Below are 16,451 nucleotides of genomic sequence, written 5' to 3'. Positions count from 1 at the left end.
ACTTTTCAAACTTTTTTTACTAAAAGTTATTAGCATTTATAATTACAAGTTATCAAATATAAGCATTTTTGAAAATGTTAACATTTGCTTTAAATCCAATAACAAGAAGAACTTATTAAAAACTTCACCTCTCCACATTCCTTTCCACCTTCTTTTTGTCTGCATTTTGGATTCAGAGTAGAATTCCCATCATAGAAAGTAAGACCAATCCAGAGACTAGTTACAGTGTCAATGTAATCTTTATGGTCATTGTAAATCCCATTAGAAGGTGTATTAGGAACTTTCATGACAGGTAAAAAAGCGGGCTGAAAGAATCTGACATCGGAAAGCCATCTGACATTCACATGTTGCCAGGAAGATGCTTCTGATCTACTTGAACTTGGATTTCCTATAACTTTAAGTGGTTCTTTTACTTTCAAAAGCCAAGGTTTTTCTAACTCATCCATTTTATCAGCGATTAATTTTAAAGTCTTACGATGACTTGCTTCCCTTATATCCAAAACCTTTATTAAAGCTTCTAAAATACCTTTGAGCCCACTTATTAGTGTCGCTTTTTCCTCAGCCCATTCAGCATCAATGAGTTTCTATAATTAAATGCACAAAAGATATACGTCAGATATTTATGCTATACATGCTATTTACATAAACATATTTGCGATATACTTACAAATACTTGTGCAGTTTTACTTACGTTTATACTTGGAGATCGTAACACTATCCAATATAAACTATCCAATATAAACGTACAACTATCCAATATAAAAAGACAAACTCAACACATATTTCAGTTTATAAAGTGTAAAGTTTGTTTCAATTAACTTTAGAATGTAACTTTAACTTTTTTTTTCTAAGGTCAAGTAATTTAAACGTCACTCTAAAATCATGCTTCTTACCTCAACAAGTTCAATTACTAATTCTACATTTTTTAACAGGACATCTGAGCTATTATTTTTGCATGATTTAAGGTTAAGAATATAACATTTAACTGCGTCTTGACACAAAGTGATAGGAGGTAGCTTTTTAAGGACTTGTAATGATGGAAGCATTGCAAAAGAGGTTATCAACACCTTTAAATTACGTTGAGAAAGTTGAGAATAATATTTCCAACATTTCAGCCAAACAGGAAGAGATATTCTTATTCTCAGTTCGAGATCTTGCGGTAAGTTTTCTAATGATCTAAGAAGAGTTTTAATTTCATTAATACGACTCTCCTCAAATGTTTTTTTTGCTTTTCCGGATAGTCTGTCTTGATTTTCGTTATTAGGTATAACATTTGTTGAATTTTTAACACCATTATCTGTCCGATATTCTCTTGTGATTTTGCTCTTTTCAATCTAGATACAAAAAAAGAAACACTAGAACTTTTCTTACCATAAACATCATTTATTCATTTTGTCATCACATTATTATATATGTAATTTGTCAATTTCTTCATTATCGTGATTGCATTTTGTTTTTATGTCATCATAATCATCACTGTTAACAATGATGATAAATAACTTTTTATAACAAGACTGTTTAAAGGTTTCAATGGGTTTAGATAGCAAAACAGAGAAGGGATCGTAAAACATGTTAACAACTTTTACTTAAAACACTAACAAAAAAAAATGCATCAAAGAGCAAGCAACTCTTAAATTTAGAGTTGTTATAACTAAAATTAGCTCTAGAAACAAAACAAAACAAAGAGTGTGTGTAAGTATGGGTAGTATTAGGAATGGTGCAAGGATATAAGTTTAAATTTGGTGACTTATAATTATTGTGAGGAAGGAGAAAAACAGCGAAAAGATAAGCATACAGAGACTTATTCACCCCGTCATATAAATAAACAATGACACGATAAAACGTAATGAAGAAATAATAAAAACAGTGGTTAAGAAAAGACGTACGCGCAGAGACTTATTTAACTGCAGAGGATCCAAAATCGAGAAAAACCGGAGTCGAGAAAAATCGAGAAAAAACTCCGTCGGAGTCAAGAAAAAATCGGAGCTTCGATAAAACTTTGTTATTAATTAAAAAAATAAACTATCTAGTTGATAATTAAACATTGTTCTTATATTTAATTTTTTTATTTTTATATATTTCGATTTATAATTTATAATAAATTTTTAAAAAAATTATATTTTTATATTCCTTAGTACTTAAATATTTTTCTTATCGCACTCTTTTAACGAACAAGTTTTATCTAATAAATGGCTTTCTAACCAGCATCGGTTAGGAAAAAGGCGTGAACTTTCAGTTAAATGCCCTTCCGCGGTGCTCTGTAATAAAGACTTCTTGGGGTACCTATAGTAAAAACTAAAAAAAAATATTAAAAAAGTATTTATTCTGAAGATCTTTTAAAATAATATTTTAAAAAGATGAAAACATTTATCATTTCATCAGAAAGTGAACTACAAAACTTTGTGACAAATCTGGAAGACGAGGAGAAAACTCTTTCTGCTTCCGAGGAAGTTGCTTGAATTCTGTGGATGGCTAGTTCAAATTTCAAAACTGCTTCTGATTTCACACCAGTTACTTCGTATTCTTTTAACTGATCGGTGAAGGTCTTGACTTTTTTTGTAAAGGTAAACTACTAAATAGTTAAAATACATTAACTAATATCACACACGCATCATATTTTAAAAGTTACTGTTTACAATATCTTTGCTTAAAAATTAAAAAATTCTTACTTTTTGACAAAAAAAGATATTTTATTATGCATTACATTTTATTATACCGCAACTGATTTTTGTGGATTTAAAAACTTCTATTATTAAAAAGATACTATTATAATCAAAAGAGTTTCTGAAATAGTACAATGGAAAAGTACGAGTATGTTCTATTATATGGTTTGGAATAGAATAAGCTTTTTTTTTGAGGTTTTTTCCACCACCACCACCTGTCCCACTGTGCATTACTAATTGCTTTGCGATGTAAATTTGTGTTGATATTGAACAAAGAGAACACTTACATTTTGAAAACAACATGAACTATTGTAAAAGCAGCGTAGAAATAAAATAAGAATTAAATTATTTTACGAGTAAAAATTGATATTTTCTAAAAACCTCGTCGAAGTTCAGTCGAGGTTTCTCGATTTCTCTCGAACTCCGAAACTCCGAAAAACCGAGAAAAATCCGACGAGACGGAGTTCCGAATGGATCCATTGTTTAACTGTCAAGTAAATAATTGATAAGTAGATATAGCAACGAAATAAGTAATAATGGAGAACTATTAAAGCTCCAAATAGAGTTACGAAGGGACTTTGGCATGGAATAAGCTAAAAAGAAGGAGGAGAAAGACTTTTTATTTAAGCGAAAAAGAAGAAGTCAGAGTTTTTAAGAAAGATTTTTAAGAAGAATTTTTAGAGAAAGAAAGTTTTTTATTATTGAAGAATATGAAACTGTTGATTAAGCAGAAGTAAAGTATTAAATAGAACTCAGAAGAAAAATTGATTAAAAAAAAGTTAGCAGAAGTTTCGCCGTTTCTAATAAAGAAAAAAGAATAGAGATATGTGTTTAAAGCTAAAAGAGCTAAAGAGGAGTAATTCATAAAAACAGTATACACCACAAGTAGAGTAAGAGACTATAATTTGTGTTTTATAAACTAAATGAATAAAAGAGTGCTAACCATTCATTGCACACTAATAAACACATTTATTGAGTTATATTGTATAATAGAATATACTGAGGACGGAAAGCACAACCTTAATCCTTTACCAATTAAACCTGCTCTTTTCCTAACCATACTAACCCTAAAACTCGCCTTTTCCTAACTAAATACCCCCATACCATCAACCTCAATCCCAACCTCCATAAACCTTTCTACACAACCCTTGTACCCTTGTACCCATACCTCGTTTAACCTTAACAGCCTCATACCAACAACTAACAGATAAAATAAATAATTATTTATTATTTACAAAATAACGCTGCCCTCATATTATCAAAAAATGTTGTTTTTGAGATGCGTTGTTTCAATTCACTCACACTTAAACTTTAGTGCGCATAGTTGAAATAAATGTTCATTTTTCATTTTATGCATCGGCGTTTGTTTCGTCAAAAGCGAACCGAACCTTAAGAAACAAACAAATGAAATCGTTCGGAAACTCTTCTGCTAAAATCGATTAATTGAGCAGTGGTGTTCAAAAGATTCTTCAACCACAAGATCAGTTGAATTTTTTTTTTAATCAGTTTGGAAGAAGTTCAATAATTCTTTAAATCCTTAATCATGTAACGACGAATTATACATTCTTAAGTTTATTCTGTAAAATCAATTAATTAAAAAGTCTATTATAAAAGCTAGGTGAATATTGAGTAATCACGAACAAAACAAGGCAAACTTTGCATTTAATCACAATTAATCGAAAAAACTATTTCATGAATCATTCCTCCAAATCAAGGGTATCACAAAATAGTTTTATTTGCAAATCTCATTAAGGCTTTTAACTTAACGAAAAAATTTTTGTGTTGCCCTCAGAATAATTAAAGGATAAAGTTATATACAAGGACAAAATATAGTTTGAGAGTAAGGGCCCACTAATAAAAATGAAGTAATAAAAAAGAAGTTTTTTAACTTATTTTGATTGTGCTTTTTTTTTATATATATATAAAATAAAGTTATAAAAAAAAAGAAAATCTATACAAACTTTTTCACAGTCACTAGAAAAAACAAAAAAAAAAAATATCCCCAAAAAAACTTTTTCAAGAGAGGTAGCAATTGAAATGCTTTTTCCCATCCTTTGCAGAAGTCCCTGGGCTTCAGAGTTCATCAGAGCAATTTGGCCCAGTCCAATAACAGTGTAAGTAAAGGGAAAAGCTCTTTTGCAGCGGTTGAAGTAGTTTTTAGCAATAAAAACTCTTTTATGAATTTTTTTTCCAATTAACGCATTTTCCACTCATCAATATTTTTACACCAGCTTTAGTGGTCGAAAAGTGCAACAAAGATTGTTTCTTATAAAAAATATATTTCTCATTTTTACTGCCTTAATACTTACAATGCGAATTAAAAAGTCAATCCTGTTGAATTTTAAATGTTTTGAATGTTTGACTATTTTGAACTATTTTACCTTTTTTTTTCCCGCAGCATCGTGCACAGAAACTACGCTTAACCTTGCAAACGATAAATAACAAACTGTAATAAGCTTTAATCAATTGAAAAATATTTGGAGAAATAATTTTTCATGCCAGATTTTTTTTCGAGCAACTTAAAAATGATTACCAATAAAGTGCGATTCTTTAGAGGTTGTTTAAGAGCAAAAGAGCGAACTCTGGCTAAGTTTTAGTCTGTGAAAAAAAAAAGAAATTAACCATTCTGAACAACGAAATTGAAAATTAATGTTAAACAAGCGCTGCAAGACCATTAGGTAACTAAAGAAATTTTTTATTCCTTTTTGACTGAAATATGTAGTAAATGACCACTTCTCGAAAAAAGCGTCGATTTTGCAGTTGTTTTTATTGTGCAAATTTATTTGACATTTACCGTAAGGTGAAATAAGTATGACTAGCATATCACAAAAAGATAAAGAACTTCTTAGGTTGCAGATTATATGATTTGGTCAATGAGTAGAGTAGACAAGGTTTCGCCTTGAAAATTAGAACGCAATGTACAGTGAACAAACTTAGTGCACAAAAGCACACACTATACAAAAGAAGGAAAAAAAAAAGGTTCATACAAAAATAAACATTAAAAAGCTATAATTATAGTCAGGAATAAATAAGGCAATCCGGAAGACTCATCACTATCATCATCATCAGCACTTAGTGACAAAAAGGCCTAGGTTTAACCTCTTGATCAGTTACTCGTGTTTACTTGGGAATAAGAACAGCTCTCCAATGAACAAGCAATTACTTCATTTACAGCAACTGTAATAGCAACAATACTTTCAAATGTTTCTATCTTTCTTCGCTATTTTACTTCTACTTATCGTTTACCGAGCTCCGCAATAGATAGAAGTAAAATTGCAACATATTATATAAGTAATGCCTAGTCGCCAAGCTCATAAACACCAGATTTATACACAATATTTTGCAATGAACATTATCAACGATTGATTTAAATCCCTTAACACATTATTAAAGATTGGTATAGCTCCCTTTGGATTATTAACAATAACGATATTACACAAATAAATCCCTTCGAACATCATTTCCGCACGAAGGAATTGCGTATGAACGTACTTAAAAGCCGTGCGACTAAACTTAAGAGAGATGAAACTAAAGAATCTAAGAATCTAAACTTCCAAGTTCAACAACTGGTCATCTATCTATCAAAGCTGCATTTGCAAACTCTGACTAAATTTGTTCTAGTTCACATAAATATAGAGATTCAGCAGAATCTATGTGTAACTTTATTCTTTAAACAGGCCAACCGCTGTCGATTGTTGACAACAAGCATTTTACCAAAATGCTAGATTCATTTGATAGCAACTACAAATTACCAACCAGACAAAGGTTTTCGTATGAGATAGTGCCACTTAAATTTGAATTAGATAAAATAAAGGTTATGGATCTTTTAAACGAAGCTGAATTTTACCATCTAACAACAGATGGATGGGCATTATAAGCCTCGCATTTATACATCGGTGCCACTATAGATTGTTTGAAATCGATTCACATTGCATTAAAGCAGAGCCCAAAAACTCATACTAGTCTATATTTAAAGAAGCAAATTGAATTAGTTCTAAATGAATGGAAATTAAAAGATGAAACACTTTCAACAAGTAGTGAAACAGCTGCGAATATCAAACATTGTCTAGAAGATCTAATGAATAAATTGTACACACTTTGTTTTTGTCATTTTTAAATTTAATAGTTAAAGATTTTTATAAAACAAATCAACTGAAGAAAATGAATGCGTTTTCATAATTTTATAGAAATGTAGTTAATGTATCGCGCAGTCATTCAAGCCTACCAAGCTTCATTTTTGTTATATAAAAAACAAGCATTTTTTGTTTTCTCTCTTTTACAAAGAATAAAGACTGTTCTTGGCACGCATTTTTATAAGTAAAATACATAAATTTCATTATATCGTTTTTAAATAATACGACAACTGGTGAGCTAAATGATTTATTAGAGCCAATATAAGATTTTACAAAAATTTTGAGCGGATCAAAATATACCACTTGTTCAATTATATTACCAGCCGTTTATAAATTAGCTGATTGTTTTCCTAACTTTGAAAGTAAATCAATCGTGCAATTATGAATCTTGCCATCAAACTCAGAGACATTTTTAATTGAAGATGTGAAAATTTTCTCAAAACTAAAAAGTTATACGCAGCTACATATTTAGATCCTCGATTTAGTACTTTTAAATTTACATCGAACAAAAACAACGAAAATTTAAAGTATTAAAAATGCTTATCATCAATTACTTAAATATGAAATCATCAATTACTTAAATATAAAAGTATATACAAAAGTATAAATATGAAAATATCGGGAAATTCATGTCCCCTTGCTACACCTGCCCGGAGAGCCTCAAAACATAAAAATTATGCTCAAAAAATAAAACCAATTGGGTTTGGTAGTCCATACATCCATGTTTCAAAAAATAAAAAAATTGAAATCATCTACCTACGTCCAAGGAAAAAAAAAGACTTTTTGGATATTTTGGTTCCTTGCTTTATTGCCCGGAGAGCCTCAAACCTCAAAAGACACACTCAAAAATAATAAAACTGATATTACTATTATTGGTATGCATAGTCTATACATGGAGGGTTTAAAAATAAAAAAGTCATCAGTCAATATGTAGGAATTCATTGTTACTTTGAACTTGTCAGTCATTTTGACCTTACTTTTGATGGAAAAGATTTCTTTAATCACCATTTTTTCTTTGAATTTAAATCATTTCTAAACTTAATACACTGTCGAAAAATAAAAAAAATTTTAAAATAGTGTTTATAATTAAACTTTGGCAAAGGCTGTTTCAAAATTCTAAATATTATAGGTTTTATTTACTGTATTTTTTTTTTACAAATTGCAGTTACACACAGGTTAAACAAAAAAATATTTAAAAAGATTTTATCTCATAAACAAATTTTTGAATCAGTTTAAATAAATCCATAGGTATTTTCTCAGTTGATTTTTTTGTCACAAACACCTATTCTAAAGTAGCAAGGTTTCAATGTTCATTAAAGATGCAACAGACATATTTCACCTAAATGTGCTTGCTATTGTATTCAACCACACATCTTTCAAGCCAATTTTCATATTTTAGATGTAATTTTGAATGTTTGTATCTTTGCCACTGAACTGAAAAATTGTGATTAAGAGCTTCTAAAGATTGTTCACTATAAGGACCAAGGGATTTTTTCTTCATTCTGATAAAATCATCAATGTGAAAAAAAACAACGTGCACTTTTGGGGTCACACTTACAAATCCTAGACTTAAAAAGATGTCCAAAATTCTTCAATTTTTTTTTCATATTCCTTGTCAAGGACGTTTCCAAAGCAGGCTCTAACAACTGCACTGAGTTTTTTGAATGCAACAATGGTGGCCAAAACTGATGAATCTAGGTTCTCAATGAGCTGATCTATCACTCTAATATTTTTCAGGAGCTTTTGGCAATTATTGCCAGCAAATTGTCCGCCATGATATGGTTGGATTGTGATGTTGAGTCTTTTTGGCCACTCATCTGCTTCTGGCAATTCTTCTTTTAGTACTTTGAACAAGTGATTTACTATCCCAATAAGCAGATGAAGTTCTATTGGGGGAATTAGTTCGAAAATGAATTTGCTTGAATCAGCTTTAGAAGTGGTTTATGGACAAGATTGTTGAAAAACTTTGCCCTCTTAATGTTACCACCTTTTGAAAGAAAGTCTGTGTAACAATTTTGAAGATGAGACAGCGTCCCGGGCACACCGGGACGCTGTCTCATCTTCAAAATTGTTACACAGACTTTCGTTTTTAATTCATCTAATCTACTAGATGAAATAAAATCGAGTAAACAAACAAAATAAAAATAATAAAAATGGGCAAAGTATATCTCTTGGCATTACGAGACATACTTTTTAGCTAAATCTGGTTATAAGTTTTTTGCTTTACTATCACAGTATAAGCATGGATGTGAGCTAGAGTGACTTTACAAACCACATAAAATGTTAGCAACTTTAAAGTCGCAAGAGACCACAAAGTCCACATTTCCAGGTTGAACAAGCTCAATAAAGTTTTTGATGTTGCTGTAATTCTCATGTAGATCCTCTGCAACTGCATTTAGAAATTGCTTTTTAACTCCCCTTGCTTTTGAGCTCTAGTTTCTTTTTCATTCTTATCTAGTTTCACATTGTTTATTTTATATGGTTACTTTTTATCAAATTTTATTTTTTTAGTGATTATCTATCAAATTTTATAGTTATTAATAAATAAGTATCATCTTTCCTTCCTTATGCCTTTAGGAAAGGAGCCAATAATATGAGAAAATTCAAAGTCATTTTTTTTCCTTGGACGAAGGCAGATGATTTCAATTTTTTTATTTTTTGAAACATGGATGTATGGGCTACAAAGCCCAATTGGTTTTATTTTTTTAGCATGACTTTTATGTTTTGAGGCTCTCCGGGCAGGTGTGTTGCATTTTATAAAAATAATTTATGCCGATTTCTCGCTTTGTCAAAGATAGCGAAAATGTTTATTTGTATAACTGCTTCATTAACGCCTTCTGAAGATTAATTTTCAAGTGCTGCCGAAATCATTAAAAAATGGCGAAATAGACTTAAACCAGATTTAGCTAAAAAATATGTCTCGTTATGCCAAGAGATATACTTTGCCCATTTTTGTTTTTTTTCTTTAATTGGTGTTTGTAATTTCCGTTTTATTTTGTTTGTTTACTCGATTTTATTTCATCTAGTAGATTAGATGAATTAAAATCGAACAAAAAAATGCTCTTGGTATAAAAGTTTGTATTGTATAAAAGTATTACATACCACCTAGTTTTTTTTGTTTACTCTCTTAAAGTTCTATGTGTTTCATAGCATTTAAAAAATAAATTGTCACATCAACATCAAGGTATTTGATTATAATAAATTTTTTTTTAATATTTCGACTAAATTGATATTTAGTCGACTTATATCCCATTCACGCCAAAAATAAAACTTGCTTTAATCGTGGTTATTTAAACTTGTGACGCATGATTTCGTTCACACTGCTTTAAAAAATCTTGTTTCAAATAAATGAGTTTAAAAAACGGTAGCAAAGTAAGACAACATCGGGAGGTTATTTTATCAAAAAATTTCTGTTTAGAAGCCGAGATTTTTCATAAATCTCGATGAAAAAAAAAATTTAATGAAAAATTAAAAATAATAATAATAATAGCAATAATAAAAATAGCAGCAACAATAATAATAATAATAATAACAGTAATAATAATAATAATAGTATAAATAATAATAATAGTATAAATTATAATAACAATGATAATACTAATAATAATAATAACAATAATGATAATAATAATAATAATAATAATAATAATAATAATAATAATAATAAAAATAATAATAATAATAATAATAATAATAATAATAATAATAATAATAATAATAATAATAATAATAGCAATAATAATAAGAATACTAATAATAACAATAATATTATTAGCAAAATAATAATAATAATAATAGTAACAAAATAATGATAATAATAATAATATTATTATTACTAATAATAATAATAGTAATAATAATAATAGTAATAATAATAATAATAATCATAATAAGACTAAAAAAAAAAAATAATAATAACAATAATATAACTAATAGTAAAAATAATATTTATAATATTAATAATAATTATAATAATAATAATAATAATAAAAATAATAATAATAATGATAATAATAATAATAATAATAATAATAACAACAATAATATATATATAAAATCGAAAGAATTTTTTTTTATACGTATTATATTAACATTCACTCTTTTTATCTCTTAGGTCATATATTATACAATTAAGCATCTATTTATGTGTATTATAAGTATGATTTATTTTTAAATAACAACTTTTTCTTCGATACTTTTGAAAATCGAGACTCTTCATTTAGTAACTTTTCCATTTTTTGTTTTTAAAAAATGCCTAAAAGTAGGCATGACCGAAGTATTATGTAAAAGAATATTTACTTTAGTTTGCAAATTTAAGTTTCATTCGGTTTCGTAAAAATAAACCTGATTTATTCTGGTGTGATAAGGATAATAGTTTAAAATGATTGAAACTAAATACCGTTTTAAAAGCGAGTGTTGCTAAAATTCAGTTTTGTTGGTGTGAATGGGGTATTAGTTGATTTTAAAAATGTATTAGTCGATTTTGGTCGACTTTGAAAAATACATAATTGGTTTAGTCGACTGTCGAATAATTTCAAATTCGTAACAACACTAGCTTGAACTTCCATTATGTCATTTACAGGGTTTTTTTTATAGTTCAGGTGAAATCTTAAGATTGAACCTTGTTATTTGAAAAATTACTGCTATGATAAACCAATAAAGACAAACATAAAATTATATAAATTTTTTAAAAAACCTAAAATCCTTATTTGGAAAGTTTTCGGACGCTGAACTCATCTTACCCTTCTATCAACTATGACAAAAAATAATAATAATAAGTAAAAAAGTTACGAAACAGCAAGAAATTACTTTTTTTAAGATTTAAATTTAAAGTAAAAATTGTTTTCTAGTCCTGTGTTTATTAAAATTAAAAAAAACTTTTTTAACGTAAGAGTTATTGCATATTCCCATTGAGAGGATGAGGCTGGTGAGGATTTCATCATAGGTGTTGTTTAAAAATTTTTAATATACGGTTGCGCAAAAATTCTATAAATCACCATTTAGAAAACAAACGCCCATCCTATTTAACCGTAAATACAATAAAAAAAATCTTATGTGCATAATAAACAAGCAGTAGATAACTATTTTAATGTGGGGACGATGGAATTATTTAAATTTATTTGTGTTGAAACAAAACTGAAACATTTAAAAGCGAATATCGTTTTCAATTCCAAAATGTCGTCCTCACATCTTGTAAATTCTTTTTCAAAAAAAAACGAAAAAAAAAGAAGTTAAACACATATTAGTATTATTGATTTTCATGGGTTTTAATTCTTTTACACAAACATAAAATCATTTCTTGGTTTTTTTTAAACAAAGCTTTTCAAAAACAAATAGCCTTTTATTCCCGCTATTTGTTTGGAAAAAACTTCTTATTTATCATAAACTTTGTTTCGCAAAAGACTCAACAAAAAATTAGGCCTACAAAGAGTTCCGCAGCAGGGGTGGGGATTGGAATGCTACCTCAACCCACCTGTTTTAGGCGTCCCTGGGATGTACAGGTCCTCTAGATAAGTTTGTCAGGCCCTCGTTTATCATCTCGACGGACCTCTACTGACTTATGTTTTTACACTTGTAGTAGAAAAAAGATTTACCTTGCATTTGTGACACGCTAAACGCCAAGAGAAATTAACATATGAGCATTTTTCGCATTTCCAGTCATTTTTCCAATCCTTCCCTTGAATAGCAGTATCCATAAAAACTGAAATTAATAACTTCTTTTAGTTTTGAAGTTTAAATTAAAACCTAAGAAAGATGACAACAATAACCAGAAATATTTTTAAGTTTCACCAAATACAAAAGTAATTAGTGTGTTTATAACGACTAGTCATTATTAAAAACATGCTGTTAATTGAGGATATTCCTAAACAAGTAACATCTCTAAAAAAAATCTTCGTTCAGATTAGAAAAATCCATGCAGAGACTTTTACTTAAGTTGTTTTTAAACGCAAGAAAAATCGCTGTCAAAGTAGCAAAAAAATGTGAAGTGAAGTAAAATACCTTTGTAGTACCTATGAGAGAGAAACACAGCAACTTAAGAAAGTAAAACAGATCGTAGAAAGTGAGTCTATGAATGCATTTACTGTCAGTAATTAACCTTTCAAAAAAGTTATTGCTTTTAATCATTAACCTTATAAAAGTTAAAAACCTTTTAAAAATTAATAACTTTTTAAAAAAGTTACTAAAATATTTATCAACAAGCGCAATTAACTCACGGGTGTCTGCATCTTTTAAATATGATTTGTGTATTTATTCTATATGCTTTAAATTTTAAACTAAATTTGCATTTTTATAAATTTCAAAACCTTGATCAAAAACATCATTTTCAAAAAATGATTTCAAGTGGTATAATTTTCATACTTAATGATTCAGTTAGCTACCCAGCACAATAATATTTCAATATAAATTCAGTTGTGCACAGTTTTATATTGTTAGAAATATCAAAGTTCCTCGAAATCGTTTTATTGATACCATAGATCTCAGGAAAGAAATTATTTACGCTTCGCACACTCAATCAACTTCACAACTCAATCAACAATCGAGTGAATACTCAATCAGCTTCCATGACTTAAATAAATCTAACTAGTACAAATATTTTGAATGGATCTCTTTAATTCAAGGTCCATTCGGTACAACTTTTTTCTATTAGCAAGTAAATGCAAACTAGTGAGATTGCAATTTGGTATGGTTCAAAGCTTACTTTTTTTTAATTTAACATCACTTCTATAAAGGACCAGTTTCTCCATCGTGTACAACCTGGTCATTAGGGATATGACAATTTTTAAAGACCCTATCCCCATGTTATTTTTTGTGGAGTTTTAATGCAAAGATCAAGAAAAATCCAATGGCAAGTGTCAACATTAAAAAAATGTCACCCCCCTTATTCAAATTTACAAAAATATATACAATTATACATTTTACAAAATGGTTTTTTTTAATCAGAAATACAAACATACAGGTTTTAGTGCTCATTTGTCAAAAGAAATTTTATGTCAATTTTTTCAATGCTTTTGCACAATGGAAGTTAATCCTGCAGAACTTTAATTTCACGTTCAGCACAAATGCTTGACCTTTGAGTTGGGATTGGAGTCGGCTCAACCGACTAAAAAGTCCTTAAAGTCTTTATTGCCTTTGAGTGATCTTTGCAATTGGCTGCCAAATTATTGTAGTTATCCTGATTACAAACCTGACCAGAAAACCAGATGTCACTCCACGCGCCACTAATAAAGTCACATGATGACTGATCTTCGGCTGACTGTCGAAATTCTGGAAGTAAAATATAAGCTAGCAAAGCATAGATTGCTCGGCTATTCCATCTTGCATTGCTTATATTTGGCAAAGTTCTGAAATTTACTTTAGGGAAGCATCCTGCTTTCTTAAACTGTCTGTATAAAATACAAGGTGCTGGATCAATACTGATAATTTTTAAACTTTTGTTTCTCACAGGGCAATAAAAAATAAGTATCAAGCACTCTTCAAAATTCAATATATGGGAATAAGATCATAGTATTAAGCAGATTGTTTAATTTCAAAAGTAAGAAATAATAATATTAAATACTAATTAATCTTTTTTTTTTACCAATATTTGATCACTATAAATGTGTTAAATATCACAATAAGGTTTTGCTAAATTTCATTTTTTCATCCAGCTTCTCCATTGTTAATTTTTAGAAAATACTTTGGAAAACCGTTGGAAGTTGACATAGGCTTATATATGCAAGATTATGTAAAGCACATCGTGGATCAGACTGATGGCAGGGCCAGTAAACTTAATTTTAATGCAGTTTAAAAGACAAATTTTAACTGTTTTTCTTTTTAAAATGAAAATATTTTACTACCTTTTACCATCTATAAATTTTTATTTCCTAAGCTCAAGTAAGTTATTATTTCCTGATTTGTTAGAGTCAAAGGTTAAGATGTAGCCTATGCTTGTGGTAATGAAAAGTGAAAAAAACATCAGGATAAACATACACCAGGGTTGAACTTTAGCCTTTTTGTATTACAGGCGAGTAACAAACACCCCTTAAAAAGTCAAAAGACTTTTAAGGGGTATTATACTACATTTTTCCTATATCTACCGTGCAAATTTCGAATTTCGTAAAAAAAAAAAAAAAGTAAACAAAGTAGAAGAGGTTTCGAACATTTCAATTTGAACCTAAGAACATAGCGAAACAGTTTAAGTGTTTTGATATGAAAGCTGAAATTTTAGAAGGCCTAAAACAAATCCATCATTCTCAAAAAAAAAAGAAAAAGTATGAAGATTTTTAGTGCCAGTTTCTTCACATTTGTATCGAAGAAAGAAAATCTATTAAATTTCTCAAGTTCAGTAAGAACATATACTTTAAATAGGTAAATATAATCATTTATATTTAATAAAAATAAAGCACTATTTTTGTTAAATATGAAGGTTTATATATATCTGTATATTTTTATCTATTATCGGCTGTTTCTATAAAAACAATGTCGGCCTTTGAAAACGGTATACTTAACGTCAAATTCTTAATGTGATCAATTCCGCGAGGTAAAAACACGTCACACGCGTGTTAACAAAAACAACACGAAAAAAAAAAGAAATTTTGTCATACTTGCCTTAAATCACCCAAGTTAGAAATAGTTTTAATTAAAATTTATATTACATATGGTTTATTTATAATGACTGAAGGAGATTAAATTGAAAAATTTTTTTTACCAAAACCTTTATAGAAATATCAGTAGTGATACTTTTTATATCCTCATGAGATATTTCAAGCATTCTCACATGATTATTCAGCAGAATAATCAAAAATCAAAGATTAAAAGAAGCTGAATAACAATGTAAAGAAAAACCGAAATTTGAAACCTTTCATGCCTTTGGACTTTGGTTCTTTAGAACTGAGTTTGACTTTAAAAATATTTAAAGTACATTTACATAATAGAAATCAATAAAAAAAACAAATTGGACTATAGTTGTTGTTTCCTTAAAACAATCAAATACATAAAAGAGTAAACTGTTCATTAACAGAAAGGTATCTGCATTAACTTTGAACTTAATTGGTTGTATGTGAGTCATCCAGAATTTAAAACGTGTATATATATCTATATAAATAACAAAATAAACAAGTTCATATTTAAAAAATTTTAAAAATGATTTTAAAGTAAAGATTAATTATTTCAAAAGCATGTTAGTTTCTTTAACTTCATAAAATAAACTTGCAATTTGTACTTTTGTTGCTTTCTATTTTTTCACTTATTAAGCAACAATTTCTTCTATTTTGTGAACCACAAGTTATTTTAGTTAAAGCAAATTAAAGAATCGCCTGAGAGATAAATAGAGAGTTATTCAGAGTTATTTGTATAAAAGAGAAAAAGTTTTAAGGGACATTTCATTTTAGTTAAAATTATCCAATTAGTTAGAAAACTTGAGTAAAGATATTTTCTTAAGTTACGAGAATCGAGAAAAATATATTATTGATATAAAAAAATTTTAAGTGAAAAAAAATACCTTTGAGAGAAACAGCAACAACTTAAGGAAATAAAAAAGATATCTGTACAAGAGTTTTCGAATTTGTTAGAGTACAAAACGATTTTAAAAGGTTATGGGTGTCAAATGAACTGCTTTTATGACAAAATCTTCTTCAATAGCGCTTTTAACGCACGGGTGTCTGCATCTTTTAAG

The 16,451-nt window shown here is 28.5% G+C and overlaps 1 protein-coding gene across 6 annotated transcripts in view; it reads right to left on the bottom strand.

Annotated features, from left to right (window-relative positions):
• Window positions 1–16,408, bottom strand: part of LOC145183196 (uncharacterized) — a 43,209-nt gene extending 26,801 nt beyond the window's left edge. For 2 of the 6 annotated variants that reach the window (XM_090085697.1, XM_090085696.1), the window contains exons 1-4: window positions 12,808–12,956; window positions 12,391–12,497; window positions 894–1,334; window positions 129–584 (exon numbers count right to left, since the gene is read on the bottom strand). In XM_090085697.1, the coding sequence (XP_089941823.1) occupies window positions 129–584; window positions 894–1,334; window positions 12,391–12,497; window positions 12,808–12,922 (1,119 nt within the window). In that variant the 5' untranslated portion in view covers window positions 12,923–12,956. Of the gene's footprint in view, window positions 1–128; window positions 585–893; window positions 1,335–12,390; window positions 12,498–12,796; window positions 12,957–16,277 lie in introns of those variants that run through there. The other 4 variants (XM_090085693.1, XM_090085692.1, XM_090085694.1 and 1 more) reach the window with 4 other exon arrangements.
• Window positions 16,409–16,451: the final 43 nt, after the last annotated feature.

Source organism: Hydra viridissima, unplaced genomic scaffold (genome assembly GCF_058129835.1).
Source record: "Hydra viridissima isolate aposymbiotic clone 2 unplaced genomic scaffold, HvirCarnegie_v1 scaffold_4, whole genome shotgun sequence".
NCBI classification, from domain to species: Eukaryota; Metazoa; Cnidaria; class Hydrozoa; order Anthoathecata; family Hydridae; genus Hydra; species Hydra viridissima.
This window is presented reverse-complemented; position numbering and strand designations above follow the sequence as displayed.